Source organism: Anoplopoma fimbria, chromosome 8, assembly GCF_027596085.1.
Source record: "Anoplopoma fimbria isolate UVic2021 breed Golden Eagle Sablefish chromosome 8, Afim_UVic_2022, whole genome shotgun sequence".
In the NCBI taxonomy this organism is placed as follows: Eukaryota; Metazoa; Chordata; class Actinopteri; order Perciformes; family Anoplopomatidae; genus Anoplopoma; species Anoplopoma fimbria.
In genome coordinates, this window is record NC_072456.1 from 218,831 (window position 1) to 237,500 (window position 18,670).

General features: G+C 39.2%; 1 protein-coding gene and 1 pseudogene across 1 annotated transcript in view; one reads left to right on the plus strand and one right to left on the minus strand.

The window, feature by feature from the left end:
- The first annotated feature begins 435 nt into the window (after positions 1 to 435).
- Positions 436 to 7,559, plus strand: LOC129094942 (meprin A subunit beta-like; annotated as a pseudogene).
- Positions 7,560 to 15,051: 7,492 nt separating this feature from the next.
- The window catches only part of uhmk1 (U2AF homology motif (UHM) kinase 1), a 6,797-nt gene continuing 3,178 nt past the window's right edge, over positions 15,052 to 18,670 (minus strand). Inside the window, 7 exon segments of the mRNA XM_054603362.1 lie at positions 15,052 to 15,328; positions 16,399 to 16,487; positions 16,607 to 16,705; positions 16,907 to 16,983; positions 17,127 to 17,221; positions 17,663 to 17,860; positions 17,942 to 18,128. Coding sequence (XP_054459337.1) covers positions 15,182 to 15,328; positions 16,399 to 16,487; positions 16,607 to 16,705; positions 16,907 to 16,983; positions 17,127 to 17,221; positions 17,663 to 17,860; positions 17,942 to 18,128 — 892 coding nt within the window. The 3' untranslated portion in view covers positions 15,052 to 15,181.

An 18,670-nucleotide genomic window follows, 5' to 3' on the forward strand; every position in this document is an offset into this window, starting at 1 on the left:
TAGTTTCAGGGTATTATACACAACAAAAATATTGACTAAATTTACATTACATTTCTGCCAATAAATACCCCTAAATCCTACACAATGTTCCTATAAATGAACATTATGTGGTAGCCACTGATTGAAGCTGTGTCCCAAACCCGACTGTCAGGTGAAGTCTGTGTGTGTGTGTGTGTGTGTGTGTGTGTGTGTGTGTGTGTGTGTGTGTGTGTGTGTGTGTGTGTGTGTGTGTGTGTGTGTGTGCGTGTGTGTGGCTACAATACAAAGATTACTAATCAATAAATTAATAATTAATTTGATAACCCTGTAATCTCCCTCAAACCGAGTGGTAAAATCAGGTCATGTGAACGTTGCGTACACTTTAGTGTTTCTTCTTCATTACAAACACAAAGCAGCAACATGTCTCCAGACACAACACACTGAGGCAGGTTGAACCGACACAGTGAGTGTGTGTCTGCAGCGGCAGCCATGGCACTCAGGTGGATCATTCTGTTCTTTGGCCTGGGACTGGTATGTGTATGCCTATGCATTTTTGTGAAACATTAACATGTTGTATCTCCAGTACAAAACACTGATAGCTTCATTGTTGAGCTGTCACACAGGTTGTTAATTCATTATTTAGTAAATCATGTCATCAATTTTCTCTAATGACTGTTTAATGTATTTTCTAATACATTTTCTAGGCAGCAGCTAAGCTAACGGGTGATACAGGTGAGTCACACAATTATGTTTTTCATGTTAATTACTGTTCAAAAGTTATGTAAGTATATAATTGAGGTTGAGGTTAGATTACAGGCAAGACAAAATTAGAAGATTTAAAATACCCCGCCCCCCTACACACTTGGGATATTTGATTGTTTCCTCAAATCAATTATAATTTGCATAATATGATTCCTATTTGCGTACTTGAAGGAACTAAGGCTGTGCAATATAAACATTATAAATATAATAATCATGAGACTCAACTCGTGTAACAGTACAAGGATATCTGCTCGACATCAGGAATTTTAATAATGTAAATGATGTCTATGTACAGATGTACTAATTATAAGTGATTGGAAAGACACTGATTAAATTCCCCTACACAGATAGGTTTTATAGAACGACAAGCTAACAGATGGTGAAGTCCTCTAATAGGACGGAAAATCGTCGTCTTGAAGGAAATGTAATTTGCATGGCAATCAAGGAAAGCTAGCCATTTTAAAGGTCTCGCTTGTATCACTTTAGTTAGTCGGTTCAAGTTTGCCCTCCGTTTCTTCATTATCCATCTCCACCTTTTGATTTCTCCATTCCCATCAGACATTCAACAGAAACTCCATTATAGGAGACAAGTACCGCTGGCCAACAACCATTCCCTACTACCTAGAGGACAGTCTGGGTAAGAAACAGTCACAGTAGCTACCATGTTGTCATGGATATGCACCAAATAACGCTGCTTTTTTATGTTTCTTTGTGTTATACTGTGTAACATGTAGATATGAATGCAAAGGGAGTGGTCCTGAAGGCATTTGACCAGTACAGACTGAAGACCTGCATTGACTTTGCTCCATGGAAAGGAGAGGAGAACTACATCTCTGTTTTCAAAGGGAGCGGGTGAGCGCTGCGTTTAGTTCTGTATTAGAACTGTATTGTTGAATATATATTTATATATATATTTATCTCAGAAGTTGATGACCAAAACAGAGTTTAAAGGAGAGTGAATATTGGATTTAAAATTGTCGGGTGATAACAAACATGACACATGAAACATGAATTGAATGCTTATGTTGTTCTGTGTGTGTCAGTCTCTTTTCTTTTTACAGTTTGATCTGCTGTCCCCAGGGCCAAATAATGTATTATTACTGCTTTAAGCATACAATGAATTTCAACAGAAACTTTATCAATGTGCATTATTGATTTCAATATAATGTTCTATTAGTTTAGGTTGATGTACAAATGTCAATTATCTGGTACTGAGGCTGGTTCTGAGCTCAATCTTCTGAATGCTGACCTTCTCTCTGGGGCTTAGAACTACACTTTTTTTTTAAACCATAGTATAAACTGCCTCTTGCTCTCCCTTCTCTGTAGATGCTTCTCCTCTGTGGGCAACCAGCATGTGGGGAAGCAGAGACTGTCCACCGGTAGTAACTGTGATCGTCTGGGAACCGTTGAGCATGAGTTCCTGCACGCTCTGGCCTTCTGGCATGAGCAGTCCAGAGCCGACCGTGATGATTACGTCAACATCATGTGGGATCGCATTGAACCTGGTAACGACACCTGGAATTACAGCTCAACACTGGTTTTAATTTAATAATAAATGACTCATAGTAGTAACTTTAAAGTAACCCTTTTCTCTTACGTTCTTCTCCTTGTGTGTGCCCGCTATCTGAATACATTTCCAAAGACAAAGTTCTGAACTCTTCCTGATAATCATTTTTGTGCCCTCCTCAGGTAAAGAGCACAACTTCAAAACCTACGACGACACAGTGTCCAGCGCTCTCGGCGTTCCCTATGACTGAGGCTCTGTGATGCACTACAGCAAGACGTCCTTCAACATCGGCTCTGAGCCCACCATCGTCACCAAAATCCCCCACTTCATGGATGTGATTGGTCAGAGGATGGGCTTCAGTGCCAGTGACCTAACCAAGCTCAACAGCCTCTACAAATGCAGTGAGTTACTCAACCGGTCATTCTGTCCATCAAATAATAAATCAGACATAAAACCTTAATGGTGTAGTGTTTGAACAATCATTAAATCCAATCACCCCATAAAATAAGAAGGATCTTTGTCCAATAGTAACTAGCAGAGTTACTAGAAAGGTCAGAGTTTATCTTGCATACAATGATGCTAATTTAAATTGACAATCCAAGGCAATAATCTATAATTTATCATCCTTAGTAATACTCTGGAGATGCCACAAACGGTAACTTATTCATCATGCATACATAGCCTCATTTATGCAGAATGTTTTCTGGCTTCAGATAATCAGTAAAATATTCAGTGTGCTGCAGGACAGTCATCTTATTAGCCGTTCTAGTTCGCCAGCCCTTTTCGGTTCTTTATTCTATGATGTAACCATATTTGTGTGTTGGCACTTTTGCTCTCTACCTGTGATATCACCCCTCAGTTATCAAGATCACTATTAGAGCACGTTGTGATATCAACAACTTGTTCCCTTTATCAATACTTTCACGGAGGGCAATTAAAAAGCTTGATATGTGATAACAAGTTTGACCAAAGGTGTCCTGATTAAAAAGTCTTGTCATTAGAAGTGAACATCAAATAATTATTGAGGCTGGTACACTAATGGGAATGTACATTCAATTATAGAAAAGTTTGGCATCTACTACTTCCTCTTATAGGCCTATTTATCTTTAAAATATCGATTTTTGTTACGTTATATGCTAAAAGTCTAGATACTCTTTTATGTTCAGTCATGGCACCTGATCAACTGGTGTGGGTACTGGGTCACAGCCAACAACATGAGGAGATTATTAGGTTTAACTGAATATTACAAAAAAATATGATTCACGGTAGATTTGATCAAAGTTTTGGTTGACACAGAAAGAGGGTTTAACCGTGACCAAACACAGGACTTTCAACCAGGAGACCGGTGTTAGAGACCGGTCTTTGAAGTTACATTAGTGATGTTTGTGACGTGTTTCTGTACTTATGTTATGTTGTTTACGTTTGTTTAAGTTTATGTGACGTATGTGAATGCGTTGATATGATAGAATCTATGGAATGCTCTCGCTTTTCACTGTCATGCATTATATTTTTAAGGGTAGTATTTTTTTCATCAATTCCAATCAGAACATGGCATAAGGTTTAAGCTTTCTTTCATTTGGATAATGCATATTCTGGCAAATGATCCTCACTTCTCTCCTTCATTGATGGGTCAGAGATTGACGGACTGGATGATGGCTGGTATAACTTTGCTGTAATGGCACCTTAAAGTAATTTCAACAAATGTAAGTGTAATATGGCTTGGCTCTTGTTGTTGACAGTTCATTCTCCATTTTGGCCAAAATGTAAACTGGACTCACGCATTCCTGCCCAATCATTGAAAAGTTTTGAGTCCTGATTGAATTTCATATTTCTCAGATATAAAAACTCTAAAAGAGCTTGAATCCATTATCTAGGTTTTGACTCGGAGTTAAGTTATGGTTTGCAGTATGACAAGCTTCATGGATCAAACAGCACCTAAATTACGCATCGGTAGAAAATGTTTTTAGTATTTTTCCACTGTAAAGATTAATTTCGGGTAAATTATAAAGTTTGATTGAAATATGGTGAACTATGCTTCTCTTTCTAGGACAGGATTCATTTTATTTTTTGTATAGAGAACTATCTTTGCCTGATTAATGAGTTTATCTTTGTTGTGGCTTGCATGTATTTCAATGGCTGGTCTCTAACTACGGGAGTAGAGGGATAATGCTGCTTTTATTACTTTTTCGCAAATGGTTAGAGAATGTAAAATAGGTGACTATGTTTCTATAAATGATCTATAAAAATACAAGTACATTTAAGTAGCATTAAAGGATTATGACAGGAAAGGTAAAGAAAGTTCCAGTCAAATAAGATAAAAGTCTCTGTAATTTAAGTTCACTGTACTGAAGTATGACCTCACCGTTTCCTCTCCACAGCCAAGTCTTCTACCTTTGTGGACAGCTGTAACTTTGAGCTGGAGAACATTTGTGGGATGATTCAGGGTCCCAGCAAGGCAAAGTGGGAACAACGCAGCTCTGTAATCGGAGGGCCTCAGACCGACTTCTCCAACATGGGACAATGTGAAGGTGACTGTCAATCAAAACAAATAAAGGTCCAGGTGCTGAACTTTGTTCGAAGTGAAACACTGGAAAATGCAGATAAAGTATTTACGGTATAATGGTTTACTATATACCTCTCTGTGTTGTTGTTGAGTCAACAGTTATTAACCTTTATCAGCTTATCGAACCACAAAGACAGCAGGCCTTGGTAGTTATTGTCTGAAGATATTTAAAGACAAAAGTGTTTGTTACTGCTCTTTACAGGCTGGCAGTAAAGAGCGGTGGAAAACAATTTACTCTATCTATGTCCCGAGATGAGTCTCAATGAGCGTTGAAATAATGATCAAATGACAAATGAATGTCCTTAAGGTATTTTATTTCTTATAAGAAAGAGGCAGTGGTTTACAGTATCACAGGGAGCCTGCAAAAACAATGCACTGAAGAGTAAGGCTGCTCACCCCTGGTATATATGCAGGAAGAACCACAAAGACGGGGTGACCAGGGTTATAAATCAGTGTCCGCAGGCTCAGTTCTGAATTAGCATCTCCTTATGGACAAGACCAAATAAGGACGAAGGTCAACAGGTGACATTATTTTATTTAGCTGCTCCTAAGCTAAAAAACGATCCACCCCTATGCTGGCTTTTAAAAAAAAATTAGCCCCTCATAGCCAAAACAATGCAACATTTGGGAGACTTTAAGCGTACTGAATTGACAAATGTAACATTACCCACTGTTGTCTGCTCCTGCCCTCAGGAAAAGGCCACTTCATGCACTTCAGCACCGCCTCTGCTGAACCGGGTGACGGTGCATTCCTGGAGAGTCGTTGGCTTTACCCCAAACCTGGAGCCCAGTGTCTGCAGTTCTTCCTCCACAACACCGCGGCAGCAGATGATGTTCTCAACATCTGGGTGAGAGAGTATGACGAGGTCAACCCCAGCAGTAAACTGAAGCTCTTCAAGAGTATTTCAGGTACACAAATGAATGCACGATAGGCAAGTATCCGACATTGAGAATAATTTGAAAGAAGCTGAAATCAAACACTCAAATATTTCACCACTAACCTCAACTGTAGTAATAAACAAGATATTAATAGTGTTTAATGTCTCTTCTATCTGTTGTCTTTACAGGAGGCATCATGGGCTCCTGGGAACTGCACAACATCAATCTGTATGTGACCCAGAAGGCCCGTGTGGTTTTTGAGGGCGTGAGGGGAAAGGGTCCATCGAAGGGAGGTTTCTCTCTGGATGACATTAAGCTGTCATCCACAAAGTGCCCTCAGCACATCTGGCACATCCGCAACATCACCCGCCTACTAGCCACCACACCAATAGGAGAAAAGCTGTACAGCCCTCGCTTTCTGTCACCAGTGGGTTACTCCTTCCAGGTAAACAAATTTTTAAATATCTGATTCTCTCAATCCTGAATAAATCCAAAGCTAGACCCGCCTATTGTGCACAGTTGTGGTTCGGAAGCTACGATTGGACAATTGCTGTTCTAGTTAATGGTCAATTCACTTATATTACCGTCACATGCTTGCACGGTGCTTTAACGTTACCTCATATGGCTCAGTCATCTGTAGGTAGGCGTGTACATTAATGGAAGAAGCGACCGTCCAGGGTACATGGCCACCTACTTCTACCTGACCTCAGGCCCCAACGACCACAACCTCAAGTGGCCGTGTCCGTGGCAGCAGGCGACCATGGACTTGATGGATCAGCACTCCGACATCAGACAGCAGATGAACATGCACCGAATGGTCACCACCGACCCGAACAAGATGTCTTCTGATGGTGAGAGAAGGGTGGATAACTTGAATAGCCACTCGTTCTGTTCTTTGCACGATGAATTGTTGCTTTGTTTCGTCAAACTGAGATTCACCTGTTCCTCCCAGGCACTGAGTACTACTGGGACGATCCCAGGAAGGTGGGCTCCAAAGTGACTGCGTCTGACGGCAGCTACTACTATCGGGGCCCTGGCACCGGAACGAGCATCTTCCTCACCCACAGCAGACTTAAAAGCAGAAACTTCATCAAAGGAGACGACGCCTACTTCCTCTTCAATCTGGAAGGTGTGGAGTCATTCAGACGGGACAACTGTGATGAACATCTAAGGTCACCCTGTCTCTGAAACGTCACGTTTTTTTGTCTGCTTGTCCTCAGATATATCTCATCTGCTGGCATCTCAGCCTGTTGTCCGCCCTGCAGTCCGAGCTGAAGCCAGTTCGGTGAAGGCTGCAGACCAAGGCGCTCCGCAGGGTGCTGATGGCAACCCCACGGCGGTCACAGCTGTGGTGGGGTCCGTGGCGGCTGCCATGGTGTTGGTTTCCATATTGATCATAGGGAACGCCAGGAGGACGAGGAGACGGCAGGAGAGCGATGAGGAGGTGATCATAGAGGACATGCCTGGATTCATGGAGGTGAGTGTCAAACTTAAGTGTTAGCAGCAATAATTCACATCATAGCAATAATTTACCGTGTCTCATTAGTGCTAATGCATCTAAAGCAGCGGTCATGTACTTGGATTGTGTTTGAAAACTATGTACAAATTATGTCTCCATTTTATTAAAATAGCAGCCGACAGAAGATCTAACATCCGTTTCCACAACTCCATGATGTTCTGATCAAAAGGAAGAAATCAGCACTTAGCAGAAGAGAGATGACATTTGTTTTGGACCTCCCAATGAAAACATGTTAGAGCATTGTTGGATATGATTTTGTCTCCAGGGTCTCTGTAGTAGAATTTGCTGCAATTCAATATTTTTGTAAATCAAAAATCACAAGTCTGATGTTGTAGATTTTAAATGATGATGCTGAGAATAAAACCTTTGATATGAACACGCTTTCCCTTAATAGTATCTTATCGATTTGAGTTTAGTGAAATTAAACTGTCTACCTTATGGATGTATATCTCAAATAAACATCTTATATGGCCTAAACAAGGATATACCTATAGTTCACTCAGTCAACCAGTCACTTAATAAACCAAAAACACCAGACAAACATCAGTTTAAGTCATCACCATTTTTATTTTGAGATACTCAGACAAAAGCACGAGTACCATGACGTACTCTCAACTGAAAGGGTGTAAAGCATGGATTAACTCATGTGTTTTACATACCTTCTCACATTGTGCTTTCTTTAAGCGTAATCATTTGCTTTGAGTCCAGATTGACCTGTGGGACGTTTCACAAAGTAGGACAACTCACTGAGGGTGGATTATCTGGGAATAGAAATGAATATGAACTCTTTAATATTTTAAAGTTTCAATTCATAGAATTTATTTGGCCAAATCAATCATCCCACTTCTTCAAACACCCCACTGTTTACTGGAACATCATAGTGTCAAAACTGCCTCTCAACAAAACAAAAGCAAGACCTCAACCAAAAAAAGGCATCAACTGTCACGAAGATTGTCTGAAGTTCTGCCTCCTCATCAAATCATTTTGGTTTCTGTTAGCCAATAGCAGTAAGGTCAGATTTAGGTTTACACCATTGTTATTCAATGACATTTAAAGCTACATGTATTCATATCTTTACACTAACAATGAACCAAGATCAATATGTAATGGGGAAGGTCATTCTCAGAGCCAAAACCACAGAGAATCCTTACCCAACTCTGCATATCTCAGCTCTACAGCATTTTTGAGTCTATTTTGGACAGTTGTTATGGTTTTCCTGCCCGCAAAATCAAAATCAATTAATGCAGCTCTAAATCGGAATTAGAAAAAATAAAATAGCGTCTGTTATTTAATATGTATCACATTAACTGCAAAAAAGGCTCACAGGTAAAAGAACATTTAAAGGTATAATCAATGTTGTAGTGTGACAGTTGAACATGTAGTCTCTGTGACTCTTAATAAACCCTTGACTTGACTTGAGGGACGGTGGTGTGTCACACTCAGAATGAAGCACTTGATTAATTGTCTTCATATTTTCTGGTTTATGTTCTGTGCTGTAAAGACTAGCCTTAAATAATGTGTGCTTTGTTAATAGGAATGAATAATATAGGCATCACAGTTTAAATGGCTGCACTCTTGCATATGCACTTACTCTCATTTGTCCTTGTAATTTCAAAATTGAGATTGCAAGCAAACAGGTATACAGAGCTTCAGCTATAATACCACACACACACACACACACACACGCACGCACACGCACACGCTGTCCAAGTTATCGAGACACACACTAATGCCAAAATGTGCTGAGAGCTTATCAAAGCCTGGCCTAGAGCTCAGGTCCAATGATATTAAAGCAAAGCCCTGAATCTCTGTCAGTGCATAAAGAAACCACTCTGAGCAGTGAAGACAAAGAGAACAAAAATGTTTTCTAAGGTGATAGAAAATGGAAGATAAACTGATTCAAAGATTCTCAGTGGCAAGCCCAAATGGCAGTGATAAGTAAGTGATTGAAATGTTAAGACTTAACACCAAGAAATCATGTAATGCAGTGTCAACGAAAATATAACAACATCGCTGCATTTGTAGAAACCTGCACATATTTTCTTTTAATGTCTGCACAAAAAGAGGAAGTTCTGAAGACGCCTGTTTGAGTCAAAGCCACACACAGACGGACCAGGCAGGAAGAAAAATGGAGCCGAGCATGTAGGCAAACGGCAAGAAATCCATACACACTGAGTCCTTACAGGACGGAGGCCTCAAGGCAGCTTCAACCCATTCTCAAGTCTACAGTGTGAAGTAATAACTGGAAGAAAATCACTTTCGGCTCAGGATCCCCCAACAAGAGTGACAGAGCTCTCTGTCCCTGCTGACAACACTGTGTGCTCATCATCAGTACTGCGCTCTCCCACCAAACAAACAAAAATACAACAACACTTTTGCATGCTGCTCAGAGCATGGCTAACGCCAGTACGCACACAAGAATGCATGGGCCATTTTCCACACAGAAACTGGCATTTATAAAGACAATACTGTGTCATTACTGTGTCATTACAGACTATTATGAATCAGCTGGAGTGTGATATCAACAAAGTTCAAGATCAATATAGGAGATTTAGCATCACCTTCTTTTAAGTTATACTCTTTTTAGCACATCATATTAGCTAACTATACAATTTATGGATACAGTCTTGTGCCAGTATTATTTCTGTTTAACTTATTTCTGTTAACTCTGTATTTATTGTAAACATATTAGCAATCAATTGATTTAGTTTCATATCAGACTTCAGAGGTTTTCAAAGTTGAGACAACTGCAGCCCTCATACTTATTATAATCATGCTCAAACAGGAAGGGAAATGTTGTTAAATGTGGACTAAAACCAATGTAGCAAATATTCACTATTTAAAGATTTCTGGATTAGCTATCTGAAGTTCATGAGTTCATGTTTGCAATGTCAAACAACTATGACTGAATAACTTTGACACTGAAGAAAACTTTAAAACATGATGATTCTCGGTAAAGTTCTGTAGTTCTAAGGAGCTTATTTTTTCTAGGATTTCTAGGTGGATTTAGGGATGTTTATTTGTGATGGACATTATGGGTTGGATGTCAAGATCTGAGTTATGATTCAGAGGAGGCAAACAATTCGTCACGCAAAACGTCTCTCCCTCTGCATCCCCTTGAGGTGTCCAGTTCCCCTCAGTTTGAAAACCACTGTTTTAGATCGGTATATTGTGGAGTATTGAACAAAACAAGTCATTTCAAGATGTCACTTTGGGCTCTGGGAAAATGTGATGGGTATTTTTATCCACTTAATCAAAAATAATGAACTGATAAATCAATGATAAAAAAATATTGTCAGCTGCAGCCTAAGCTTGCATATTGTCCCCAATGTGTACAAAACATGACTGATAATCTCACAAAGCTGCTTGATTTAAACGTTGAAATCAGGTTATGTTCACGTCCCTTAACTATTAACTGTAACAGTGAGCATTAACTAAGTGCACACAGCGTCACCACGACGGAGAGAGAGACAAGAAAAAGTCCATCAATGTCACATTAGTAGGGAGAACAGTGTGAAATGAACATTGAAATGAAAATGTTCACCTGCATAGCACACACTTAATCTGGAACGAAAACACTACACCCGCCAACACCAGGAGTGAAGAACTAATTTCATAGTGATATCATTTTCAAGAAAAATAAATCCACAACCATAAAATCAATTAAAAAAGTGATAAGCGTTGTGTCAACAAAACACAAAAGCAGCTGCTTTTTAAATTGCAAGAGCTTAGCTAGTAAGATTCAGCACTCAACTAGAATGAGCTCCTACCCCAAACAGGATCAGCATGCAGCAAACAACTTGATATCGAATCATTCAGGTCAACTGTAGCCACAATATATATTTGAATATAATAATGGAAGTATATTAAATGCTTAACAAGCAACAGCTGAATTGACCAAGTCGGAGCAGCGATGGGCTCCTGCAGTGATGTCAAATGCTGGACCAGTTGGTCAAAATCACATTGTTGTAAAGTGCAGCCCTCAATAGAGATCCTGCTAAGCCTTTTTCTACATAAACTACAAACATTAAAACCCAAAACACCATATATATAACTAATAACCTACTGTTAACATTAATACACACCTCGCACTTTAACTGTCACCTGATTCAGAATCAGTAGCATCCTTCAGTATGTGATACAAGATGTGAAAGAACCAGTTTTAAACTGATCACGCTTCAGTGCATTTAACAATGGCAGTGTGGCCTTTAATAGTGGATTCATGTAAATAAAGTCTGTTGCATAACATAAAACTCATATCTTGTCTTTTATAAATCATCCCTTAATGTTGCCTTGCTGTAGTGGTTTAGTGTTCTTCTCTACAGAAGAGATAAAGCTTTTATTAAGGAGCAGTGACACAACCCCAGAACCTTTTTGAAGGCAGGACTGACTTTCGGAGGGTTAAGATCAGTTTCCAACACACTCACTAACACAGCTCCTCTAATTATTCAAGTCTAAAGCCACAAAGTAACACAAACAACTGGAAGTTCTCTACACAACGCCCCAATCCTCCTTCTAGCACTTCGTACGTAACAGAGTTTAAAGTCCGTACTTGTTATTTTATAACGTAAAGTAAATCTGTGGTCATTTTAGTCTTTCAGGGACCTGGTCAGTAAACATGTTACAGAAAACTACTGACACGTATTGTATGTCTGTCAGAGGTGTGCAGCAGAATCATACACAGAGAAGATAATAATGGAGCTAAATATATCATAAATGAAAATCAAGGACAAATCAGACTTCAAATGCCTTAAAAGGAATAACTTGACATTGTCAAAGGTCAATTTACTGTGACAAACCATGGGACAAATGATGAAAACAAATTGCGGAAGAAAATGTGTCTTTAACTTGGTATTGTTATTTGGCTAGTTGTAATAAACTGATCCATCTCACTTACGTACCACAGATTGCTGATTCAAAAGTGCTTTATAGTCAAGTGGTTCGAGATTTCAAGGCCAGCGACGCTCTCGAGGGGAAACTTTGGAATTCACATTTCAGGAACATACAAATAAAGGTGGTAGAAAAATATATTTTTTTTTTGTAGAACTTGAGATACTTTACCCACCGACTTTTTTATGTTACAGAGTTTAAATATAATTTCTTAGAGGGGAAAGAACAACACATTATTTAATAAAAAAATAGGTCTCAGACAGAGGAAGATTTATATGTCCATAAGCTTTAAATATCTTATTATTTTATATTAACAAGTTTCTCTCACATATTCAAATCATATTAGCTATCAGACCGAGCAGGGCTCCATGTTTATTTGTGCTCTACAACATGAACCAGTTGCAGTTCCTTACACACCAGACTGTAAAAAAAAGACTATGGAAGTTTTAGAGAAGAAATAACTCGGACCTTTGCTCACAATTTAACGAAGTTAAACCACTAAGCAATAACACACGACGTTCCTCAATTCAGTACACTAGAAGTTTTGCTGCTACAGCTTTGCTTGTCTTAAAACTGCTTTTATTTTAATGTTTTCTTCGCTTTTATTGCATTTCCTTATTTATTTGTATTGGTTTCATCTAATGTGATGTTTTATCAGTATCTACATTTTACCTTAGTTTGTCTTGCTTTCTGTTGTTATATTGCCTTGTATCTCAATTTTGCTTTGCTCTGTCTGTCAAAACACTTTGTAAACTCTGTTTGTAAAAGTGCTAATAAATAAAAACTATTATTACTGTTTCCCTTGTGCGACTGTGACAATTACTTAGCATGTTTGCTGAATGGTAAACAGTAGTGCAAAATGCAAAGCAGTTGTTAATGCTAAACCGTAGTGCAGCATTTTTAGTCTTTAGTTGTTTAGCATTTAGCTAATAGCGTAAGTTTAGCATTTGCTGTAGCTAATAACAGCTTAAGCAAAACACTATTATTGTCACTTGTAGTTGCAGTGGCCGTTGTTCAGTAAAGATCACTTAGTCTGGCTTTAACAAGAATGCAGTGGATAATGACTGGCGGCCAGCTTTATGTAGAAGCCTATAGAGATGAATATTTCTGCTGGATGGGAATTATTCTCTAAGGCGTCTGCATGTTGGGCTACTCGAGGATAAGAGGCATGCAGATGTAGCACAACCTGGTGATAGCAGCATTTTGGTTAGTTAGCTAGCTTGATTGTATAATTCATTTAACATTTCAGTGTGACACAGTGGGCTTGATGGGTACTACATATCAACTGTTATCAAAAGGTGGAACCAAGAGAACAAAACGGTTCAACAAAAAGTACTTTCCACTGCAAAAAATGCCAAGCTCGATGACTCTTTTTTTGCTACTATGCCACATAATCCTGCTTCTATGTAAAACTGTCCTACTGCCCTGGTATTATAATACAATATAACATTATATTACTTTGTTGGTTCAAATAAATCTCCGTTTCATGACTGCACATTTTACAACATTTCTGTCAGATTATTAATTCATAAAACTCAATACTCTGTCATGCATCTAGCTACATTTCTCAAAAACTGTAAAGTATGAATTCATTCTATGTCCTGCATTTTGGGTAACAGACGTATTTCCCAAGAGGGCTTGCAGTCTACCCATCAATTTAATGGTTCAAGCGCAAACTAAATGAAAGATTAAAAGTATCAGTTGAAGATCGTAACATTACACTTTATCGGTCTACTTCGTACAGTAGCCACCACACAATATCTCTTCAGGTTGCATAGCGCTACACAATCACTATGTGTGTCCAACATTGGCAAAAGCAACACATGAACTCAATTTCCTCCTGGATTGTCCCCATTTTCTACTGACAACTATATTAGAATGACGCTACAAACGTTACACACAGTGGCGTCAAACTACACCTTTAGTGTGCACTGGCTACTGTAGATCTATACAAACTCTTAACACTATAATGCCAATTACACCACGACTGCAATGTCAAATGAAAGCGTACCTGTATTTATAAGTTAGAAGACGTTATCTAACGATTCTGCAAATTCTGTTCATGCTGGACAATTAGTAGCTCTGATCATTTTTCAGCATGTACTAAAAAATATTTACTTGCTCCTGTGCTCTTTCAGTGTTGCAGTCAAAACACAGAACTCACTGTATGTCCTCATAAATGGGCGCACAGGCAACTGATGGTAAAAAATATCCTCTTAGTATGTACTGTTGTAAATAACAAAGCTACAAGGCTACAGGTCAGGGCACTATGGGCCCTCGGCTTGCTCACATATTGGCAGAGGGTGGGTGAGTGGGTGAAAACTACCAGCTGGTAGAGGGGTCACTCCAAACCATTTCTCCCTGATGACTGTCTGAGAAACAAGCAGAGGAAAACTCTGTACCCCATTTTACTACTCTGTGCCCTCAATTTAAATGTTCAACATAACAAATGACAATATGATAATTGTAATTAATTTAACAGGATGTGTTTGACAGTCAGAAAACTCCCAAACCTTCTAACGGGAGGTCAGTGTTATCCTGCTACATGTCTCTAATCACATACCTGACTCAAGTGTCTCTCTAACACTTTTTTCTAAAGAGACTTTACAGATTCTAAAACTTTACACTTAATTTGATAAAGATTTTCGCTCTGTCCATCCAGTTCAGATTTCACTCGTCCTTATATTAGAGATTAATTCATTATTCATTCTTTCAGTGTGGTCATTTCCATGAATGAATGAGAGTAAAATAGAAAGTAAAACAGGAAACGCTGTACCCAGACCATAGACCTCTGGCACTGTTTAAAATAGTGCAGACATGAGGCAGCAGAAATTACAGCGGAGTTGGATTTACACTCTGCAAGAAACACAGATTCAGGGTAGAAAACCACATGAATGACATGCAGGACTTTAACTCATTAAAAACTGAATCACATGAACTCAAACTGCAGGGCAGCCACTCATGACTTAGTGTTCACTCTAGTCATTTCCAAAGGGAGGAAATTACTTCTCCTCTGTGGTGGGCTATATAGTTGTATTATTTCATGCAAACAGTGTGGAGGTGTGAATTGAGCTTTAGGACTTCACTGCACAGTCTGGTACAAGTAACCTCTTTTGTAGGCGCTGAGCGGGTAGAAGGTGGCCACAACAAACTTCCCGTCAAAGGTGCGGCCCGTCAGCAGCCTCTGAGCCTCTTTGGAGTCGCTGGAGTTGGCGTACTCTACAAACACCTGATGGCCACACACAGGACATGTTGATGGATTAGTGCAAGAATGACTTGAACGTGTGAGTAACCCCCGATGTCCAATGGATGCGGCCCCCATCAGACTCTGGTCGCGCTATGGCTTTTGTTGCGGAACAAAGTCCGCTGTGAGGGTTTCAGAGGCGGTGCTTTTTTAAACAGCAGCCATGTTGTTTTTTTTCATTATTTTTTGGGGTGTTTAACAATTCAACGCATTCTAACTCCCAACTGGTCAGATAACAACGGCTTGGTCAGTGGCCCTACGCTATTTTGGATGCGTCAAGGATGCATTTTTTTTTTTTTTTTTTTTTTTTTTTTTTTAAACGTCAGGAAATACAGTTTCCACTTGTTGCCTGCATAAAGTGTCTTTTCAAAATAAACTTCCAACGTAGGTATTCTTAGTTTTTATGTATACTCAGCTGTGTTTAGGAAAATATTATGGTTTGGGATAAAATAAGTATGCTTGATACGTAACTTACGTACGTGGCGTAAGTACATAAGTAACATTTGAAAAAGTCTCACTCGCTGCAAACATGAACAATTTGTTTTGCTGTAAATATGTTGCGACAACATCACTTACAAATTAATGTTTCAATAAAATTAATTTCAAGCCAATTGTTGATAAATACAAGCATTGATATAAATGCGCAAGTGGATCATCTCCAGCACCAGAGTGGAGTGCCAAGCAGCTGCACCCAGTGGACATTGGGGGAAATAGAGTAAAGAATAGACCGCTTTATCAATGTAGCAAGGGTAGTTATACAGAATAAAACTGCTAAAATCATCTGGGTCTTTATATTCCACCTCCATTTAAAAAAATAATAAAGAGAATATTTCCTTCTTTATTTCTTAATTTTGGCACAATAATGTGCAAGAGCCTTCATAAAATGTGCTACCACCTAATGAAGTCTTCACATCGAATACAAAGTGGAGGGTCTCTATGATAAAAATAACTGTAATGTTATTTCTTACTCTGAGAATTCCATATAACTGCTTACATTTTGTTGTTTAATTGAAAACACTTCTGAAGATTGTGGGTTTATTGAACAACAGTCTAACCTGTCCTTTCCCTGGATTCTCCTTGGGGATGAGCAGAGAAACCACTGAGCCATACTTCTGGCACTCCTCTTTCATGTCCTCCAGGATTTCTGGGAGAAACAATGACAGACACTTTGACTTACTTTTCCCTCTATACACTTGAAAGAAACAGGAAATCAACTTAGAAATTGACCAAGTCATTCCATAATTTAAAGACAGAGTGTTGTACCTTCATACTCTTCTTCATTGTGCAGATGGCTGTCATCAATCAGGTTGAGCAGACGCAGGACAGGAGTGGGCAGCAGAACCAGGTCCTCAATGTGAGGAGCTGACACACACAGGTAGATATCTTAGACTGTATATAAAGATGAATGACATGACAGCTCCCCAAAAGTAAAGGACCTTAATAATGCAGCTCCAGCACCCAGATAACTACTGCACAGACTCATTTTTCAGAACATTTTTATGGTAAATGTGATACACTCATAGATTGTTAATCTAGGAGAATGTCTCAAATATTAACACATACCAAAAGGAATACTGAAGAATGGGCTCAGCAGGGCAGATTCAGCAGTGCATCTTTGCTTTGGGTCATTGAGAAGCATGCTGCAGACACAAAATTACAAAATGATTATAGACAATCCTCCTCTGCATACACAGGTAAGCAGGTCAATATAGTAAGTAGCATCGCAGTCATTTCCAAGCAGTCTGTCAGAGGTGTGCAGCAGTCAATATGTGTGAGAACTTACCTTTTGATAAGGTCTCTGAGGTGATAGACAGGGATGGCAGGGCACACCACACTGTTGCTGGCAAAAAGATGGTCTACAATGGCAGCACTGTTATCCTAAAAGAGAGGATTTTTTTTTTTTCTATTGCAACCAAGGTTATGCTTTATTGGACTTTTCCTTACTGAACAGTTGATTCCAAACTTCTACAAACGTCCTCTATTTATTTGATTAAGTTCAATAGCGTCAATTTATTCTGGTTTCTGCTTTAATAAATAGAGATATTTTCCTTTCTGTTTTAAAATGCAACAACATTAATTTACGATTTTAAACATAGACTAAAAAACAGCAAAAAAATATCCATATTTTTCTAGTGAAAGACACCAGAGGTGTTTTATGTGACTTTGAAATGTTTCTAAACAGAATTAGATCTTGTTCAGTCAACCGTTTGTGCTGGAACGCAACAGTTTCTTTACATTTGAACATTTTGAGATTGTTCGTCTGATTCCATTAAATCAATATCATCAATGCAATGCAATTTAAGCGGAGATTTGTCATACTTTCCACTTCTGCGAGCGGACGGTGTCTTTAAGTTTAATTCCTGAGAACATCTCCAACAGGATGATGCCCAGGCTCCACATGTCCACGGCAGCGGTGCAGCCCGAGTCCCCGTCCACCTCCACCCCGGCCTGAGCGAGGCTGTTTTGCAGCTCAGCCTCCGGAGCACGGTACCCGTCTGTCTGGATGTACTTGACATCCTGGAGGAGGTGAGGCAGGGAGTTAGAAATACAATACTCGATCATAGTTTTACTGACATTCAAAGTTCCAGGCACGCCCACCTGGTTTCCCTCTTTGAAACTGAGGCCAAAGTCGATGAGCTTGAAGCACTCGTCGTCGGCACTCCAGAGAATGTTGCGTGGCTTGAGGTCGGCGTGGACGTAGCCTTCCCTGTGGAGGAAGGCAAGAGCCTCTAGGATGTCTCTGGCACAGTGCTGGACAAGCCACATGGAGTGGCCCTGCTGGGGTCTGCCGACAAATATACCATGCATAGTGAGGCTACTTACACTCAATTACCAGTTTATTAGCAACACCTAGCTAAAACTAATGCAATAGCGATGCAATAAATCCTCCTGTCATGAAGGTTATACTGTTAAGTAATTGTTGAAAGGAGTTATTACAACTGTATGGTCATTTTGAAGGTGTTTGTTGTTGTTGAACTGTATCGTTATACTGAAAGTTGTTTCTATAATTTTTTCCACCCTAATTACACCAATAAGGGTAGGCTAAATTACAGAGACATCTCTTGTATAATGCAATACAGTTCAGGAGTGCTACAAACTGAACCTTTTAACAAAAAAACTGAACATTATAACCTTCATAAAGGGATATGTTATTGCATGACTGTGGTATTAGACTACATAACTTTTAGCTAGGTGTATGTGTATGTAATTTAATTTAACTTCATTTCCCCATCACTATTTAGTACATTTGATGCTTTGAGAAGCACAAACAAAGTTCCCTAATGGTCATTGTCCTGGGGAGGCAACAGAGAATACAACTTAAGGGAC